General features: G+C 36.5%; 1 protein-coding gene across 2 annotated transcripts in view; it reads left to right on the top strand.

The window, feature by feature from the left end:
• The window catches only part of myom3 (myomesin 3), a 50,541-nt gene that overhangs the window by 741 nt on the left and 32,933 nt on the right, over nt 1-16,867 (top strand). For both annotated transcript variants that reach the window (XM_077720013.1, XM_077720012.1), the window contains exons 2-7: nt 2,720-2,848; nt 7,884-7,988; nt 14,076-14,229; nt 15,260-15,417; nt 16,448-16,540; nt 16,620-16,708. In XM_077720013.1, coding sequence (XP_077576139.1) covers nt 2,739-2,848; nt 7,884-7,988; nt 14,076-14,229; nt 15,260-15,417; nt 16,448-16,540; nt 16,620-16,708 — 709 coding nt within the window. In that variant the 5' untranslated portion in view covers nt 2,720-2,738. The remainder of the gene's footprint in view (nt 1-2,719; nt 2,849-7,883; nt 7,989-14,075; nt 14,230-15,259; nt 15,418-16,447; nt 16,541-16,619; nt 16,709-16,867) is intronic.

Here is a 16,867-nt window from a genome sequence, read left to right as displayed (position 1 = left end):
TTCTTAGAAAATGTGCACTGAAATGAGGACTTTTGAAGATGTGGAGTGGGTTAAATGAAATAGTTTTATTCCAAAAAGGGTTTTCTTGTGTTTAAGTCAGGGGGGTTTTAATGACTAGTGTTGAACTGATGGCAATTTGTGTTGTATTGTGTGATTTCTTTTGAAATACTATAATAAATCTATTTTTTTAATACTAAATTCTTGGATGGTAGCGGAGCAGGCGAGTGGTTAGCAAAGTAAGGGCAAACTACGGCCCGCGGGCCACATACGGCCCGTTAGGCTTTTTAATCCGGCCCGCGGACATTTTAATATTTCTTAACACATTTCTTTTTACTTTACTTTGTACTTTATACTTTTGATTTTAATGATGAGTGATGAGTATGTTAGTACTTCAGTCCTTTTTTTTCTGTTTATGTTTCATATGTACTGTTAACAGATGCACTTTTTTATATGTATCGTATCTTGTGCTGACCCATCCGTCAAATTTTTAAAGTCAATGTATCCCCCGGGCCGAAAAGTTTGCCCACCCCTGGGTTAACACGTCGGCCTAGCAGTTTTGGGGTCGAGGGTTCAATCCCAGGTCTGGCCTCACTCGTGTAGAGTTTGCATGTTCTCCTCAGGCTTGTGTGGGTTTTCTCTGGGTTCAACAGCGGTTGGAAACTAGCTCTAGAAGAGCTGATATTTTTTTGTTTTTGGGGTTTTTGTTGTTGTTGTTTTTTGTGAAAGTAGAGTTGTTTAATATCCATGGATGTGATTTAGCACATGCTGATTTTCTGCCTGTCTTGCGCTCTAAAGGTTACTCGTAATTTAGAGCAGCCAGTTAGCCTGGTTGACATATAAAACTAACCGAGCCACGGCGGCTGCACCTGCGTTGCACTGATTAGCCTGCCAGTGTTGTCGACGAGTTCTCTCTTTCTTTGGCTTCTCTCGAGTCCTAATTTGTTTCCACAGACAGTTTGACTTTTTCTTATTAGTCTTTTATTTTGATAGCCACAATGGATGTAGAATTTAATGGCGCACAAGGGACAAGACTGAGAAACGAGTTTGTTTGCAGTTGAGGCGACGTGACTTCCCTTAACAACAAGAATAGACAATAGTTTGTCTTTTTCTCATCCTCGGTTGATTGTCTTTTTTTAATTGTCGTTAGTAGACCAAGTTGCGACCTTCCTGCAAATGAATGCCATGTTGCATCATTTATTAAAAGGTGCCTCGACTTTGAAACAATAATACTTCTCAAAACTGGACATTCAAATATTAAATTTTTATGTCACATAGTTTACTTTACATTACTGATAATTAGTCAGGATTGACCAGTCAATTAACACAAATGACACCAACAGGGTTAGCACATTAGCCTATTAGCCTACATGTTGCGGGCTTCCTGAACAAGCAAGCCATGTTGCGTCATTAATTTAAAGTACCTCGACTTTAAAACAATAAAACTTCCCAAAACTGCAAATTCAAACATTTAATTTTTATGTCATATTGTTTCCTTTACTTTTCTATACTGTATATTTATTATATTTAGTCAGAAATGACCAGTCAATTAACACAAACAACCCTAACAGGAGTAGCACATTAGCCTATTAGCCTATTAGCCTACTCGTTATGTTGCGTCATTTATTTAAGAAAGCCTAAACTTTGAAACAATAAAACTTCTCAAAATTGCAAATTCAAATATTCAATTTTTATGTCATATTGTTTACTTTACTTTTTTAGACTGTACATTCATTATAATTAGTCCGCATTGACCAGTCAATTAACACAAACAACACTAACAGGGGTAGCACATTAGCCTATTAGCCTGTTAGCCTATATGCTCCCCATGAGAATTAATTGAACAAGAACCTTAACATTTATGTAAATGGCCACCATTTGGAGATTCGGGTGAAAGAATCAATAACTCTACAGTGACCTGATTTTGTTTATTTGGCTACATAAAATCATTAGCTTACTGGGAGCAGCTGTACTGTATGATTAATGGTGGCGAGGAGGGTAGCGGATCTCAACGGGAGAGTCATTAGTGGTAAAAAAGAATGGATGATTCATTTAATATGGGTCGCAAATAACACATGTTCAGTTCGGTTAAAAACACTTCAGCCCACTGAGGATGAGTCACAATAACTTGACTAAAATGGGAATACTTGTCGCTTGGGCAGCAACCATTTTTGAAAAAAATTATTTGTATTATGGGATTATTATTGTGGGTGAAAGATTTAAAATAGCTCATTGAAATGTTTATTTTGTGGTTTTAAAAAGGAGTTTTGTTTTTTAGTAGAATTATTTTTTTAAATGGCTTTTGCATAATAGTGAAAATTGTCGTGGAGAATTATGGGGTTGAATTTTAGAGCAAAAAAATATTTTTTTAAACATATTTGGGATCAATTAAAAAGAAATCGATTCTGTTGACATAAATTCTAATTTGGAGAATTTCTCTTAAATGAGATTTTTTGGGGTCAAAATATAAAGAATTGCATTAAATTATTACAATAAAAGTGGTGAAAAATGAAAATTTTAATATGGTCCATTTTAAGAATTGTGACAAAATAATCCCTATTTTTATAGAAATAATGCATGCAGTACTTCTAAATCCTGCAGATACTATGACCGATTTACATTCAATTTGTGGCCAACCTTTGGTATAGTCTTCTATGTAGCCTTTGGGCATCTTCAGAACAAAGAAATACACTGAACATTTTCCTCCCCCACATCTCCACAGGTGGCAGTTAGAAGTAACCATGGAAACCAGGACAGTAGTTTTGCACCGAGAGCAGGAGGACGCGTCGTCCCACATGTCTCAAGGCTTGAAGTTGTCCTCGCACAGAAACAAGAAGACTTTCACCTCCAGGTGCAAAAGTCTTTTTACACCATAGTGCCATTGCCTTTAAGATATTTTTTTCTATATTTATAATTCTGCATTAAAGCAGGTTTGTACAAAAGCTGGTTTGCATTAAAGCGAATCTATTCTAAAAATTGAGAAAATATTAGAATTGTTTAAACATAAAAATATGTTTATTTTAGTGCAGGAGTATGCAAACTTTTTAGGCCCCGGGGGCCACATTGACTTTAAAAATTAGACAGATGGGGCGGGTCAGCACAAGATACGATACAAATAAAAAAGTGCATCCGTTAACAGTACATGTGAAACATAAACGGAAAAAAGCACTAAAGTATTAATATACTCATCACTCATCATTAAAGTAAAAAGTATAAAGTACAAAGTAATGTAAATAGGAATGTATTAAAAAATATTAAAATGTCATTTAAAAAAGATAGAGGGGCTGTAAAACACGAAAAACTAATAAGAGTGGACAGAACTACTGCCACTGGCTTCCGCGTGATAGCGCCATCTTGGGAAAAAAAACAATTTTTTTTGACCATGGCGGGCCGGATTAAAAGGCCTAGCGGGCTGGATGTGGCCCGCGGGCCATAGTTTTATGACCTCTTTTTTTATTCCTCAATGGCAATAATCATCTTAAAGTGCTGTATCAGGACTAATAACGATCAAATTGTGACCATATGTTGCCAGATATGTAAAAAAACACTACATTATATCCAAGACCACATACACTTTATTACCATTCATCAGGCCATTTTGAAACCTAAAACCTTTCAACAACTCAAAGCGGCATGTAACATAAACGTCAAATTCAAAGCATAACCCGAAGGCCCCGTCAACAATGAGCTTCAAACGCAAATGACACAAACATACAAATAAAAAAAAAACTAAAACCAAACACCAAAACCAAATCAGAGAAGGGTTGTAAAACTTCCTCATTCAAAATGAAGAATTTCCCATTAAACAACACTTTTTCCTCTATTACTATTCCCCCTTTTTTGTAAGAAATTGAGGAAACTGTTATTAAAGTTAGCATACTACATAATTCAACATCTCCGGCCTCTCAAAAGAAGAAAGAAACAAAATTAAGACCCTTAAAAAAAGCAGAAGTTGAGTGTGTGGAGTGATAAAAAAACAAAGACATTTTTTTTTTGCCAGGTTTTCAAACAAAAATAAAAACGAGAAGTGCTATGCGGATTTGCATAGCTATTTGTAAAACGAGGGGCTTGGTTGAAAGTGACGCCTGGGGGCTTAGAAGCTTGTAACGGAAGCTTACTGTCGCACCTGGGTAAATATGGGAAACTATATTTCATAACTAAACAACAAACACTTTTTAACATTGGTGCCACTTGACGATATTTAATACGCAACTGTTGGTAAAGACAACTAAATATGGTAAAATAGACTAAATAAGCAGTCAGCTTTCTTTACCAGTTAATGTTTCTAGCACTATTATTCTATTTTATTACCATGTGGTAAGTCATTGACTGTCATGGTAGAAAAATAGTTGAGATTTGTGAGTTTGGAGGAGTTTTATGATTTTTTTTTGGATAAAATTCCCATGAAAATATACTAGATATAGTATAATATAATATATTAATTATTTTTGTCTTTACTCTTCTTTTCACCCCAATGTATTACAATTTCTTGTAGTATTTTTTTATATATAGAATTTGAAAACTATATATAAATACTCATTTTAATACCAATGGCTTTTTTTACTGGTGTTTTTATATTTTTTATTTATTATATACATTTTCCTTCCACCAGGAAATTAATTTTGTTTAAAATTATTATTTTAGCCCTGCAATAGGCTGGCCAAAGTCAGCTCCAGCACCCCCTGCGATTCTTGTGAGGATACGGCAGTTCAGAAAATGAATGAATGATTATTTTATTATTTATTTTCTAACTTTGTTGTATAATTCCCATCACTAAAGACAAAATAGAGAGGGAAGTTGGGTCATAAAATATTGTCCCTGGTCCCCAGGTTTGAGACCCTTGTTCTGCATGAATGTAATAAAAAAAACATTTATGATATAAATATTCTAATCCTGGCAATTCTAAGCTCCAATTTCAAGCAGTGCAGCACAATTACAAAAAAAAAGTGAAGGAATTCCACAAAATGAGCAAAATATTATAGTATAAAGACATTTTATGACCCTCAATGAAACAGTACTTATCCAAATTGCCTTCATTTTTCCCAATAGGAACATATTTTTTAATTTTTTTTTACATTTATATCCACTTTAGATTCAATAACAGGGCAGAAACATTTCAGGATGCGTTCAAACCCTAAAAATATACATGACAACCCGCATTTTGACAAGCCTCAGGGCTTCTGGGACAATTTCTTGTGTAGAATCGTCCCTTTTGAAAGTCCAACAAAGGTCCTCAAAATCTGCACTGTCCCTAAGAGACATATATACAGACAAAATTCTCCATCACAGCTGGTCTTACTGTATCCCACCATGCTAAGGGCGCATCAGTCATCTATGGATTAAAGAAATGGAGGTGGGGGGTAGAGTCTATTTCTCCAGTTACAAGGATGCCCTGGTATGACCTTGACATGGACCACAAAAAGGCCGCTCTGGCCAGAAGGCCTGCAAAAGGTCAGCGAACTTGATTTTTGTGTGCTTTAAATGGACACACTGGTTCTCGGGTGTAAGCTTACAAGCGTGTCTATTGTCTGCAGGGGGGGGTCTGTCTGCCTCCATCTTTGTCATAACTAGACATAGTAACAGTACAAAGTACAAAGTACAAAGATGTTGCGATTTAAGCAGCCTAGCATGCATTTTTGGGGCTGTGGGAGGAAACTGGAGTACCCGGAGAAAACCCACGAAAGCTTGAAAACATGTAAACTCAACACAGCAAGTTTAGAACCCTCTTGGGATTGAGCCCCGACCTCAGAACTGCGAGGCAGACATGTTAACCACTCTTCACCGAGTTAAGAAGCCGAAATGTAAGGCTTTTCAGTCCTCTGTTCTATGTTTTTTTTTATTCATTCATTTTCTGAACTGCTTATCCTCACAAGGGTCTAAGGGGGTGCTGGAGCCCATCCCAGATTACTAGCCAATGGCAGGGTACAACGAGATAGACAACCAATCATAGCTAGTTGTATTTTAGAGTGTCCAGTCAGCCTAAAATGCATGTTTTTGTCATATGGGAGGAAACCGAAGTACCCAGAGAAAACCCACATAGGCCGAGGGAGAACATGCAAACTCCACACAAGTGGACCAACCTGGATTCGAACCCAGTACCCCACAACTGTGAAACCAATGCGCTAGCCACTCATCCGTCAGTACCCACAGAAAACCCACATAGGCTGAGGAAGAACATGCAAACTCCACACAGGTGGGACAACCTGGATTCGAACCCAGGACCCCAGAGCTGCGAACCCAAAGCGCTTTAACCACTCATCCAACATGCCTTCTTTTTTTTAACGTTATTCTAAAATTGTTCAACTGCAATGGCCGTTTAAAAAACAAACATTGTTATCTATGGAGTACATTTAAAGGCCGCCATCTTTTTATAGTTTAATTATTATGTTTGAGCTTCTATTTAACTACAGATTGTGATTCCATACATTAAATATATATCACATACAACCAGCAAATATTATACAAAGTGACGTTGACTCTCGCTAAGATATAAATAGTCTTTGAGCGTTATGGTTTTTATCCGTCTCGTGATCACTTCACTGTCCCCTTTATTTTTTTTACCTTATTACATAACATCCCTACAGAGTTATCGTGTGTACGAAACAGGCTCATCGGCTTTATCACACTTAAGAGAAAAAAAACAGGTCACGCGGACGATCGGATTTTACGAAAGCGCTTCGTAGCGGAAGAAAAATGTCTACAAACAAACATGCCGTGTGACATAATAAGGCCTCTATTGCATCTTTGGTGCTAATCCCTCTTGAAGGAAGGCTTTGTTTGCAATAGGTACTCAAAAAAAAGGCTGGCGTTGGGTCGCACGCTATCCGTAAACTTTGGATTAACGGCTCTGGGAAACGCGTGTCGGTAAAGAATATCGACGAGTTGCGACGAAGCTCATTCGTCGGATTATCCATGAACGTCACACTGACATGTTGCATTAGCGCTATTGGCATCTGAAAGGCTAGCTGTCTGTCGGATGCGCTAACTGACAGTTTATGTTGTTTTGTTTGTCTTTGTTGACTTTGGAGTGTTTGTTATAAGAGTTTCCTCGTAGAAAAATAGGATTTCTTTAAGCTTCTTACTGTGGGAGATGATAAGCGCTGTCATTTTTTATTTTTTAAGCGGTTAGCATGCGCAAAGGGATTAAACGTCGAGGTTTTTTTTGTTCGTTTTATGTTCGATGATGGAGAGAAGAAGAGAAATATTAAATGAACGTGGGAGGATAATGGGACAAATGTTGTTAATTAGTGTATTTAGAAAAGCAACTTGGAGTAGAGGGGAATAGTTTTGATTAAAATTGTGATAAATGCAATTTTTTTAAAGGATATTGCTTGAAAACAAGGGATGAAAATCCAGAATATTTTTTTAAATATTTTTTTATGTGTTGTCACTTTTCAAAACTTTATATTAATTTAATAAACAATTTAAGTTGGTATTGCGTTCTTGAAATAACAACTTTGATTTAAATAAATCTTACGTGGCCGCCATTTTATTCCTGGAAAAACAGTAAAATATTTGCGACTATGTTACAAAGTTTGCCAAAAAAATCCATCGGATTAAAAAGGCTTTAATACGATACTATACAGACATTTAAGACAACTAATACAAAAATATACCAAAACATTGGATTTGTTTTAATAGTACCATCGCAAACTATGAGCTTTGGATCATTATCGGTAAAAGATATCTTGATAAAAATCGGATAAGAAGTTATAAAAATAGGCATCAGGATATCCTTAGTTAAAAGCAATTGCTGCTATTTTACAGATTTTGATGGCACTTCATTTGATCATCCCATCACAAAAACTCAGTTAAAAGATGTCAAAGATGGAGACCAATGTTTGGTCTGATAAAACTCAACTGTATTCCTTTTCTCTGTTTCGCAGTGACGAAGAAGTCGCATACTCGCAAATCCTTCCTGTCGTCCTTCCTGATTCAAAGTCCATTAAGGAGACCCTCAACATACAAAAGCTCCCACGACACAAAACATGGTAAGATATAATCAGATCCAATAAGTCACAGATGTGTTGTATCGTTTCTGATTTAAAAAATATTGCCACAACAAATATACAACATTAATAATGTAATATTTCATAAATACACTTTTAGAATGTGTACTTGTGTACTTGTATTTTGGTATAGGCGCAAAAAAATGTAGTATGGTATGTTGAAATAATAGGGGTAATCCAACTTTGCGTTTTTTTAATATTCCGGACATAGCTGGTCTACATTAGCCGCAATATTCGAGGGATTACTGTACTTTACTATTGTGAAACTAACTTTGCAGAATAGAGCATAAAATAGAGCTCAATTTATTTAATTTGACTATTTTTTATAAAACAATTTCAGCATGATTTGTTGGAAATCGTATTTTGTGCTGCACAACTGATTTGCCATCAGCAAAAAAATTTTTTTTTCAGAAAACCCTTCATATTTAGCTTTAATTTTGTATAGCTTTGTCCAAATTGGGGGTAAAAAAATAAGTTTTCTGTCCTACATACCTTCCTGAGGTATTGGATTGGGATAAAAATCAGGTTTTTTTTTGGATTCGATTGGCATGCAAAAAAAAAACTATTATTATTATTTATATTGGGACATATGTAGCAAAAAGAAAATATTAAATTCAACAGACGACACCTGTGATCTTAAAGGACAAGTGGAAAAATACAGACAAATAAGTCCAATAGCTAAAAAAGACGGAGCACCCAGCGGTAGATTTAATTGTGGTAGAATGCACAAACATTTATCAAAAACCTTCAAGTCGACATTTCCAAATCAGCAAATCAATCAAATCCACGGGTTAGAAATTCCATTCCGCATCTGTTTTTTCCCCCTGAAGCTTTTTGTCCAAACTATTGAGATTTTTGATCATTTCCTTCCTGGAGGATCCCCCAAATATACCCACTCAATGCTTACAATATTCAAGTAGATTCTCCGGTCCTTTGTTTTGAATGAAATTACAGCTGGATTTCCATTTCGGTAGCGAACAAAACATCGGAAAGCAAGACTCTTTTCAACCGTTGTCCATTTGCGGAAGGACAGCGTTTGGACACGTGTCCTTATTCATCCAAAAGACCCTCAAAAGGAGCCATTAGGCAGACTTCTTTTCAATCTTTCTAATGGAGGGTTGTCAAACTCATTTTGGATGGCAGGCCAACTATATACCGGACAACCTTGTCCAATTGCTCTTCTTATTAATGATTGCAATTTTTCTTATTAAGCGATAATAAAGAACACACATTAGGGGAACATTTTGGACATTTAAGTGCACTCTAAGTGGATGTAGCGCCCAATCAGTTGGTGCACCTTTTGTATGCAGTAAATTCAAGATTTTGTAGCTGTTGCTGTATGGCGCTAAAAGCTTGGCTGTCTGGTTACATTGCTTGCTGACGTGCTATGTGGAAGGCAAATGCATGTGTGCATATCATCAATATTAGTAGTCGATGATGTTTTGAAGGAAACACTGGATTAGAGCAAAAATTGGCAAAACGAGATTGGTTTTACGGATAAAATGTACTTAAAACAATCCCCTACAAAAGTTGTTATACGATGATCAAAAAAACTTATAAAATACAGAAAAAATGTATAAGTAGCCAGGTATGCAACTACATGGGCCGGACTAGTTTATTTTTCAGCCCAAAAAAATCATGTAATTGCCAAAAGAGGAGTATTTACATTCTTTTTAATTGAATTGGAGGGTTTTTTTGTAAACAGCTGGTAATACGTTAATTTTGCATTGTTTCACTTCCATTTTAGGGTACTTACAGGTCACTTAAGGATCATTTCCTATTAATTTTGAGAGACTTTTTCAGAATGGTATATTTTTTTGATCCGTTTGTCGCTTTCTGCTTTAGTGTTGGCATTTCCAGTTATTTCCTGTTATTTTGGTGCATTTTAATGTTCCTTATAAACTCATTGGCTTCCATTGAAGGCGCCGTTTTGACAGCAGGGGGCAAAAGAACAAATGTGATTGCGGATAAAAAATAGCGCACGCACATAAATCACACAATTGTCACAAATCTGGTTTTGCCGCGACCTTGTCCAAAAAAAGATTTAATTCTACACACGGGCCGAATGGGACCCTTTAGCGGGCCACTTTCGGCCCATGGGCCATATTTTTAACACCTGCTCCATTTATTTTCCCATTTTTAATTCTGATTGGCTTCTCGGTTAACCATTCAATAGCTCAGCTCTATTTTTTGGTGGTCATCTCGTCTCGTTAATGAAATTGCTGCAGCTGCTGCGTTATTCGGCTTGGAGCCCTTTTATTGGCCGTGACATTTTCATGCTCTCTGCCTTGTGTTTTAACCTCTGAGAGCCTGTTAAATCTAAACGGCAGAGAAGAGGTTGATTTATTTATCGTTCTGGGGGGGATGGGGTATCATATCTGCCATATTTTAATGCATCTCGTTATCATAGAAGGAGGGCAGAAATCCCCACTCGGCTGTCATGTACAGATCTATAAATAATCCTAGACAATGCCGCTTTATTAAATTTACTCCCGAGAATTTCCGCTGGCTGGCTTGCACGTGTCTTTAAAGGGCAAGGTTCAGTAGCAGGACATTTTCTGTGGGCAATTGATTAAAGGTACTTTCAGTACTTTCGGTACTTTCAATTTGACGTTACCTGAAATGTATACTTTAAAAAAAAATTCTGACCACTGACAGCATTATGTTGTTGTTTTTTGGGCTAAAGTTATCTAAAAAAACTTGCATACAAAAATTCTGAATATAAGTTGCGCTTTTTTTGTCAGAGTTTGACGGTACCTGAAATGTATACTTAAAAAAAATTCTGACCACTGACAGCATATGTTGTTGTTTTTGGGTTATAGTTATCTAAAAAAAAACTTGAATTAAAAAATCCCTATTTAACATGTTTTTATTAGTTCCTGACCAAATGAAAAATTTTCCTCCCCAAAAATGCCACTTATAGTCCAAAAAATATATATATCAAATTTCCACCTAACATTTCAACACAATGTAGTTTTAGCCTCGGATCAAATATAAATAATCTGGAAATTCCTCATTAAAAAAAAATGACGATACCCAATATGTCACCCTCTGAGATTAATTGTGTACGTAAATACCGCCATTCCGTCTCTTGGCGGTTTCCCTAGCATCATTTCCTCTGAAGCATATCATTAGATTGGCGTATGAAGTCGGGAATATTTTGTCTTGACAGGAGCTGTCCTCTTTATTGCTAGTAAATATTCAAAATGTCCCCCGGAGCCAAAATTAAGCTATAAACAACCTCCCTCCCGCAAGTCTCGTTCCTTTGACTTTAGCACTGATTAACATACACTGGAATTAAAAAAAAAAGATCAGCAATTAAGAAGCCACACCCTTTTTTTGACTCCGCCTTTGCACATGTGAACACTCATGCAGATTTTTGTGTATTTCCCAACTAATTATCTGAAGTATTTGTTCATTCCTTCATGCCACAGTCGTCGTCATAGATCAGAGCGCCATTTGTGAATATTTAATCGGGACATAGATCACAAAACGCACACCCGGCGGCATTGAGAGTTCCATTTTTTTTAAACGTTCTAATTATGCATGCTTAAGTATCGTGTTTGGTTGGAAGAATAGTCTACCACATCGATGGGATGGCACATTTAAAGAAAAGATATTAGTGTCAACTTGGACTAGTAGAACGGATTATTCTGATTCGGGATTAAATGTGAAGCCCTTTAAGATTGTTTTGGAATGAGGTTTTTTTTAAAACTACATCTGCATACCTCACAACTTATATTGTATGCGTTTTTTTGGATCATTTCAAATTGTGTAGGGTATGTAACAACTTTTGTACAGGATTTTTTTAACTACGTTTTTTTAGTAAAACTTGTTTTACCCAATTTGGTTCTAATCCTTCACTAAGTGCAGACGAAAATGTAATCGTCAACCACTAATATTGTCATGCTATTAGAATGATATGCGTATTCCCCTTTTACACGTCCGTCTTTTTAGTATATAGTGCACAGGTGTCAAAGTGGAGGCCCGGGGGCCAAATCTGGCCCGCCGCATCATTTTGTGCGGCCCGGAAAAGTAAATGAAGAGTGCCGACTTTCTGTTTTAGGATCAAATTAAAATGAAGACTATAGATGTATATTAAATGTCCTGATTTTGCCACTTTTAAATCAATAATTGCAAATTTTTTTTATCTATTTTTGGTGTTTTTAGTTTTAAAAAATCAATGTATGAAATCTAAAAATACATTTTTAAAAACAAACTTTTTTTTGTTATTAAAATTTTATTTTTATTTTTATTTTAAAATGAATATTCAGGGGCTTTAATCCAGTTCATTTAATCCATTTATTAAAAAAAAAATCTAAATATTATATCCAAAGTGGTCCGGCCCACATGAAATCGAGTTGACGTTAAAGCGACCCGCGAACCAACCCTTGATATAGTGCGTCAGCAAGCAATGTACCTAGAAAGTCAAGCTATCAACGTCATACAGAGACATCTACAGAATCTTGAATCTAGTGCATATACAAGGCACACCACCTGATTGGGCGCAATGTCCACTTGGCCCTATGTGAGTAAATATGTACCACATTGCATTTGTATATTTCTGTTTAATCACTTAATAAGGGGAATTGCAATTATTAAAAAGGTAGAAATTGGCCAAGGTTGACAGGTTTGAATCTGTTAGTCTGGACAAAAAAGGGTCTAAAGACTTTCCTCCGTCCGCCTTCACTTTAGAGCAGCAATTTTGTAAAATGCATTTTAAGTAGACTTGGGTGACAGATCCATGTTGTGTTAAAACCACTTTACTCCCAAGCCATTGCAGTTCACTACAGCGTTTTTCTGGCAGCAGAATAAAGACGGCGAGTGTTTCTAGTGATTGCCCACACTTACAAATGTCAGTTATCTTGCTATCAAACTGTGAGGCATCACATCATTTCGAACCTGAGAAGGACTAACGAGAATTTTTTTTTCGAGCAAATCAGCGGCGAAGGCAGTACTAGACGACCTTTGGAAATCTCTCGAGTATCGCGAAAGTGGCGCTCGTTTAAAATGACGACGCGGCAGTCGAGCGTGGAGCTCATCAAGCTGTCAAATGTCGCGATCGAGTGTTCATCTGCAAACAGGGGCGACAACAGAAGAGAAATTTCAATCAACTTAAATGGCGTTTGTTTTTTACGCCCCCCAAAAAACATCTCGCAAGTCATGTTTTTTACGACTTTTCTTACATTGACAACAAATAACTTGCATGCTTTTTTTGCACTTTGTTTTTTTGGGTTTATCTGGCATATATTTATGTGTTTCTTTAAAGCTCGGGAGCCACATATGGCTCTTTTGATGGGTGCATCTGGCTCTTTGGCAATAGCATAAGAATATTTAAAAAAATCACTTTAAAAGTGGTGAAATTACAAAAAAAAATGAAAAGGCACTCGTTGACATGTATTTTGCATGCCTTTTTGCACCTTTAAAGCAGGGGTAGGGAACCTATGGCTCGGGAGCCACATATGGCTCTTTTGATGGGTGCATCTGGCTCTTTGGCAATAGCATAAGAATATTTATTTAGAAATCCACTTTAAAAGTGGTGAAATTACTAAAAAAAATTCAAAAGGCACTCGTTTACATGTATTTTGCATGCCTTTTTGCACCTTTAAAGCAGGGGTAGGGAACCTATGGCTCGGGAGCCACATATGGCTCTTTTGATAGGTGCATTTGGCTCTTTGCTAAGATTTGAGCTAAAATATGGAAACCGCTAGGTACAAAACCTAAATACTACATCTAAAACTGCTTTAATATCTTCATTTTTTTGCAGTAGATTCTTCTGGAATGCATCCTATCATTGATTGGCAATAACATAAGACTATTTAAAATATAAATATATATTTTCCACTTTAAAAGTGGTGAAATTACAAAAAAAAATTGAAAAGGCACTCGTTTACATGTATGTATTTTGACTTTTAAATTCGTAGTATGGCTCACAAGAAATAACATTGGAAAATATGAATTGTAATGGACATAGCCCAAGTCTGAAGGATTTGAAGCACTAAATTCCATTGAATATGACTGATCCGATTCTTAATGATCATTAATTTCATTTTTTTCTTGCCCGGCCAGGGAGATCCTGAGGGAAACCCGAGCGGCCGGAGAATCCTACCATCGGGAAAAGTGGACAATGTTTGGAAACGAGGCGGAGAAGGTGGAAGTGTCAGTGATCCGGAACCAACGTGCACTCCGCACCCGGGTGGACAAAATGGCCCTTCGTAAAGTGGTAAAAATGCCGTTTCTTAAACGACATACTTTTTCAGTCCAACAAGCTTTCATGTTCATACACACACTTGATCATTTCATATAGAAGATTTGTTGAGTCCTGTCTATATTTTATTAAATCTGTCCGTTTTTTTTATGATTTGTTCCCAACTGTTTTATTCTCCTCAGTCATGTTAATATTGTATAATGCATAACCTGGCATTTTAGATGTTTTTCCTGTATTATATACATTTTTTGATCATTTCAAAGTGTACGCTGTATAGCAAGTGTACGCTGTATAGCTTTTGTAGAGGATTTATTTAAGTACGTTTTTTTTGTCAAATTTACTCATTTCGGCCCTAAACCGAATCGTTTAGCAGACAAAAATACCATCGTCGACTAAATTAAATTTAATGTAATTAAATGTAAAGGCCTTTAAGGATGTCTCGGAATGAGTTTTATTTTTTTATTTATTTAAATACTACACATCTGCATACCTCACAACTTCTATTTATTCCAGATTTTATACGTTTTTTTTTTTGATCATTTCAAATTGTGTATGCCATGTAAAAACTTTTGTACATGATTTTTTTAACTAGTTTTTTTTGTAAAATTCGTTTCACCCATTTTGGCTCTCATTACGCTATGTCATTGATTGCTGACGAAAATGTAATTGGTCGCCCGCTAATATTGTCATGCTTTAAGCATGATATAAATATAAATATAGCGTGTCAGCAAGCAATGTATATTTATACAGTCGGTCAACATCATATAGCGACATATACATAATCTTGAATTTAGTGCATCCTGATTGGACGTCCACTTTAGACAAAATTTCATACTTTTAAGTGCGCCCTATGTGAGTAAATATGTGCTCGCTTATTTTTGTTAAATCATCGCCTAATAAGGGGACTTACAATCATTAACAAGGGGAGCATTTGGTCAAGGTTGCCAGGTTTGATAATGTAGCTCATAAACAAGTAATTATTTAAACAGAGTGACATGATCTGACTTTAGAATTTTGAGATATTTTTTGTTTTGTGGCCCTGCAGGCTCAAAAGAAGGCATCCGAGCACTTGGAGTACTTAGATCGTCTAAGTCGGAAGGTGCCAGACTTCAGCGTGCCCCTGAGGGCACACACTGTCTGGGAAGGCATGACGGTACAGCTAGCCTGCGTAGCCCAGGGCTGCCCAACCCCGAAGGTCACATGGTAAGATATACCGTATTTTCAAGACTATAAGGCGCACTTAAAAGTCTTACATTTTCTCCAAAATAGACAGTGCGCCTTATAATCCAGTGCGCCTTGTATATGGAAAAAAACAGAAAACCAAAAACGAAAAACCACCACTGTCGGATATTAAAAAAAACACAAACGCCTGAACTGAAACAATACTGTTAAATATGCAGATGCCATCTTAGTTTACAGAATCTTCCATCATATGGCTCCTCCCCCACTGCAAGATTTTTTACCAAAAAATCCAAAACATCAACAATGGCTGGCTCTAGAGGTGACTGTGGTGTAGTGAGTGCTTCATACTTGGAAGTCAATAGCAATTACCGTATTTTCACGACTATAAGGCGCACTTAAAAGTCTTAAATTTTCTCCAAAATAGACAGTGCGCCTTATATATGGAAAAAATGTCATTCATTGAGGGTGCACCTCATAATGCGGTGCGCCTTATAGTCGTGAAAATACGGTACCCTTCTTTTGGATCAAAGTAACATTAACGATGAGGTTCTAGGTTAGAATTTCCACAGTGGAATTTATACATTCTCCCTATCCTTGCATGGTTTTTCCTTGGGGTACTTCTTACATCGTCTGGTTCAAAGTCAGCTAACCAATAAATCTAACTGAGGACGAGCATTTTTTAGAAGATGGATGATAGATGCTACATGTTTTGCAATATTCATTCCGGCATAGCGATGAGGGACAGCAGAAAATTTCCTGGCATAAGCCAAGAAATGAAAAACCCCTCAAGTCAAATTCCCATTGGAAAAAAAGATGAGGCCACCAGTATATATCAAAATATTCTCCCTTCAAAAGTTACCCATTCATTGTCAAAAATTAATACAAAAATGATCGCAAGATGAGGCAAGACCAGTGCAATACATTTTCACAATTATATAAAAAAATATCATTTCATTAATACCTAAAGGTGCCATAACTATGCGTTTTTTTGTGATATGAATTTATATTCATATTTTGCTGACCCCGATTGTCCATTAAATATGTCTTAAAGGTACAAAGACGGCGAGCCGCTGACGAAGCCGAACATGCCGTGGAATTACGGCCTTCAGCAAGCGTTTGGTCTTAATTATCTTGAGATCAGACGGTAAGTTGACATTCTAGAAATATTCCATCTACGGCCTAATGTCTGCCAACTGCCTTATGGGTACAATATATCTCATTAGATGCTCTCCTGACGATGCCGGTGTGTATAAAGTGATAGCCAAGAGTCCCCTGGGTGAAGCTATGACATTTGCTACACTTGTGGTTAACTGTGAGTAAACCCACATTACATTCAATGGAAGATTGGCAGTTCAGTAAACATACATTATTACTAATCACCAAGAATTACAACAATGGCAGCTGTATGGTTTTCCTACAATGCATAGTACATAGTACTGTAATCCAATTTAGTAAACATCTGGAATTATAG

Source organism: Stigmatopora nigra, chromosome 7 (genome assembly GCF_051989575.1).
Source record: "Stigmatopora nigra isolate UIUO_SnigA chromosome 7, RoL_Snig_1.1, whole genome shotgun sequence".
Taxonomy (NCBI): Eukaryota; Metazoa; Chordata; class Actinopteri; order Syngnathiformes; family Syngnathidae; genus Stigmatopora; species Stigmatopora nigra.
Note: the sequence above shows the minus strand (reverse complement) of the source record. Positions and strands in the feature narration are given on the sequence as shown.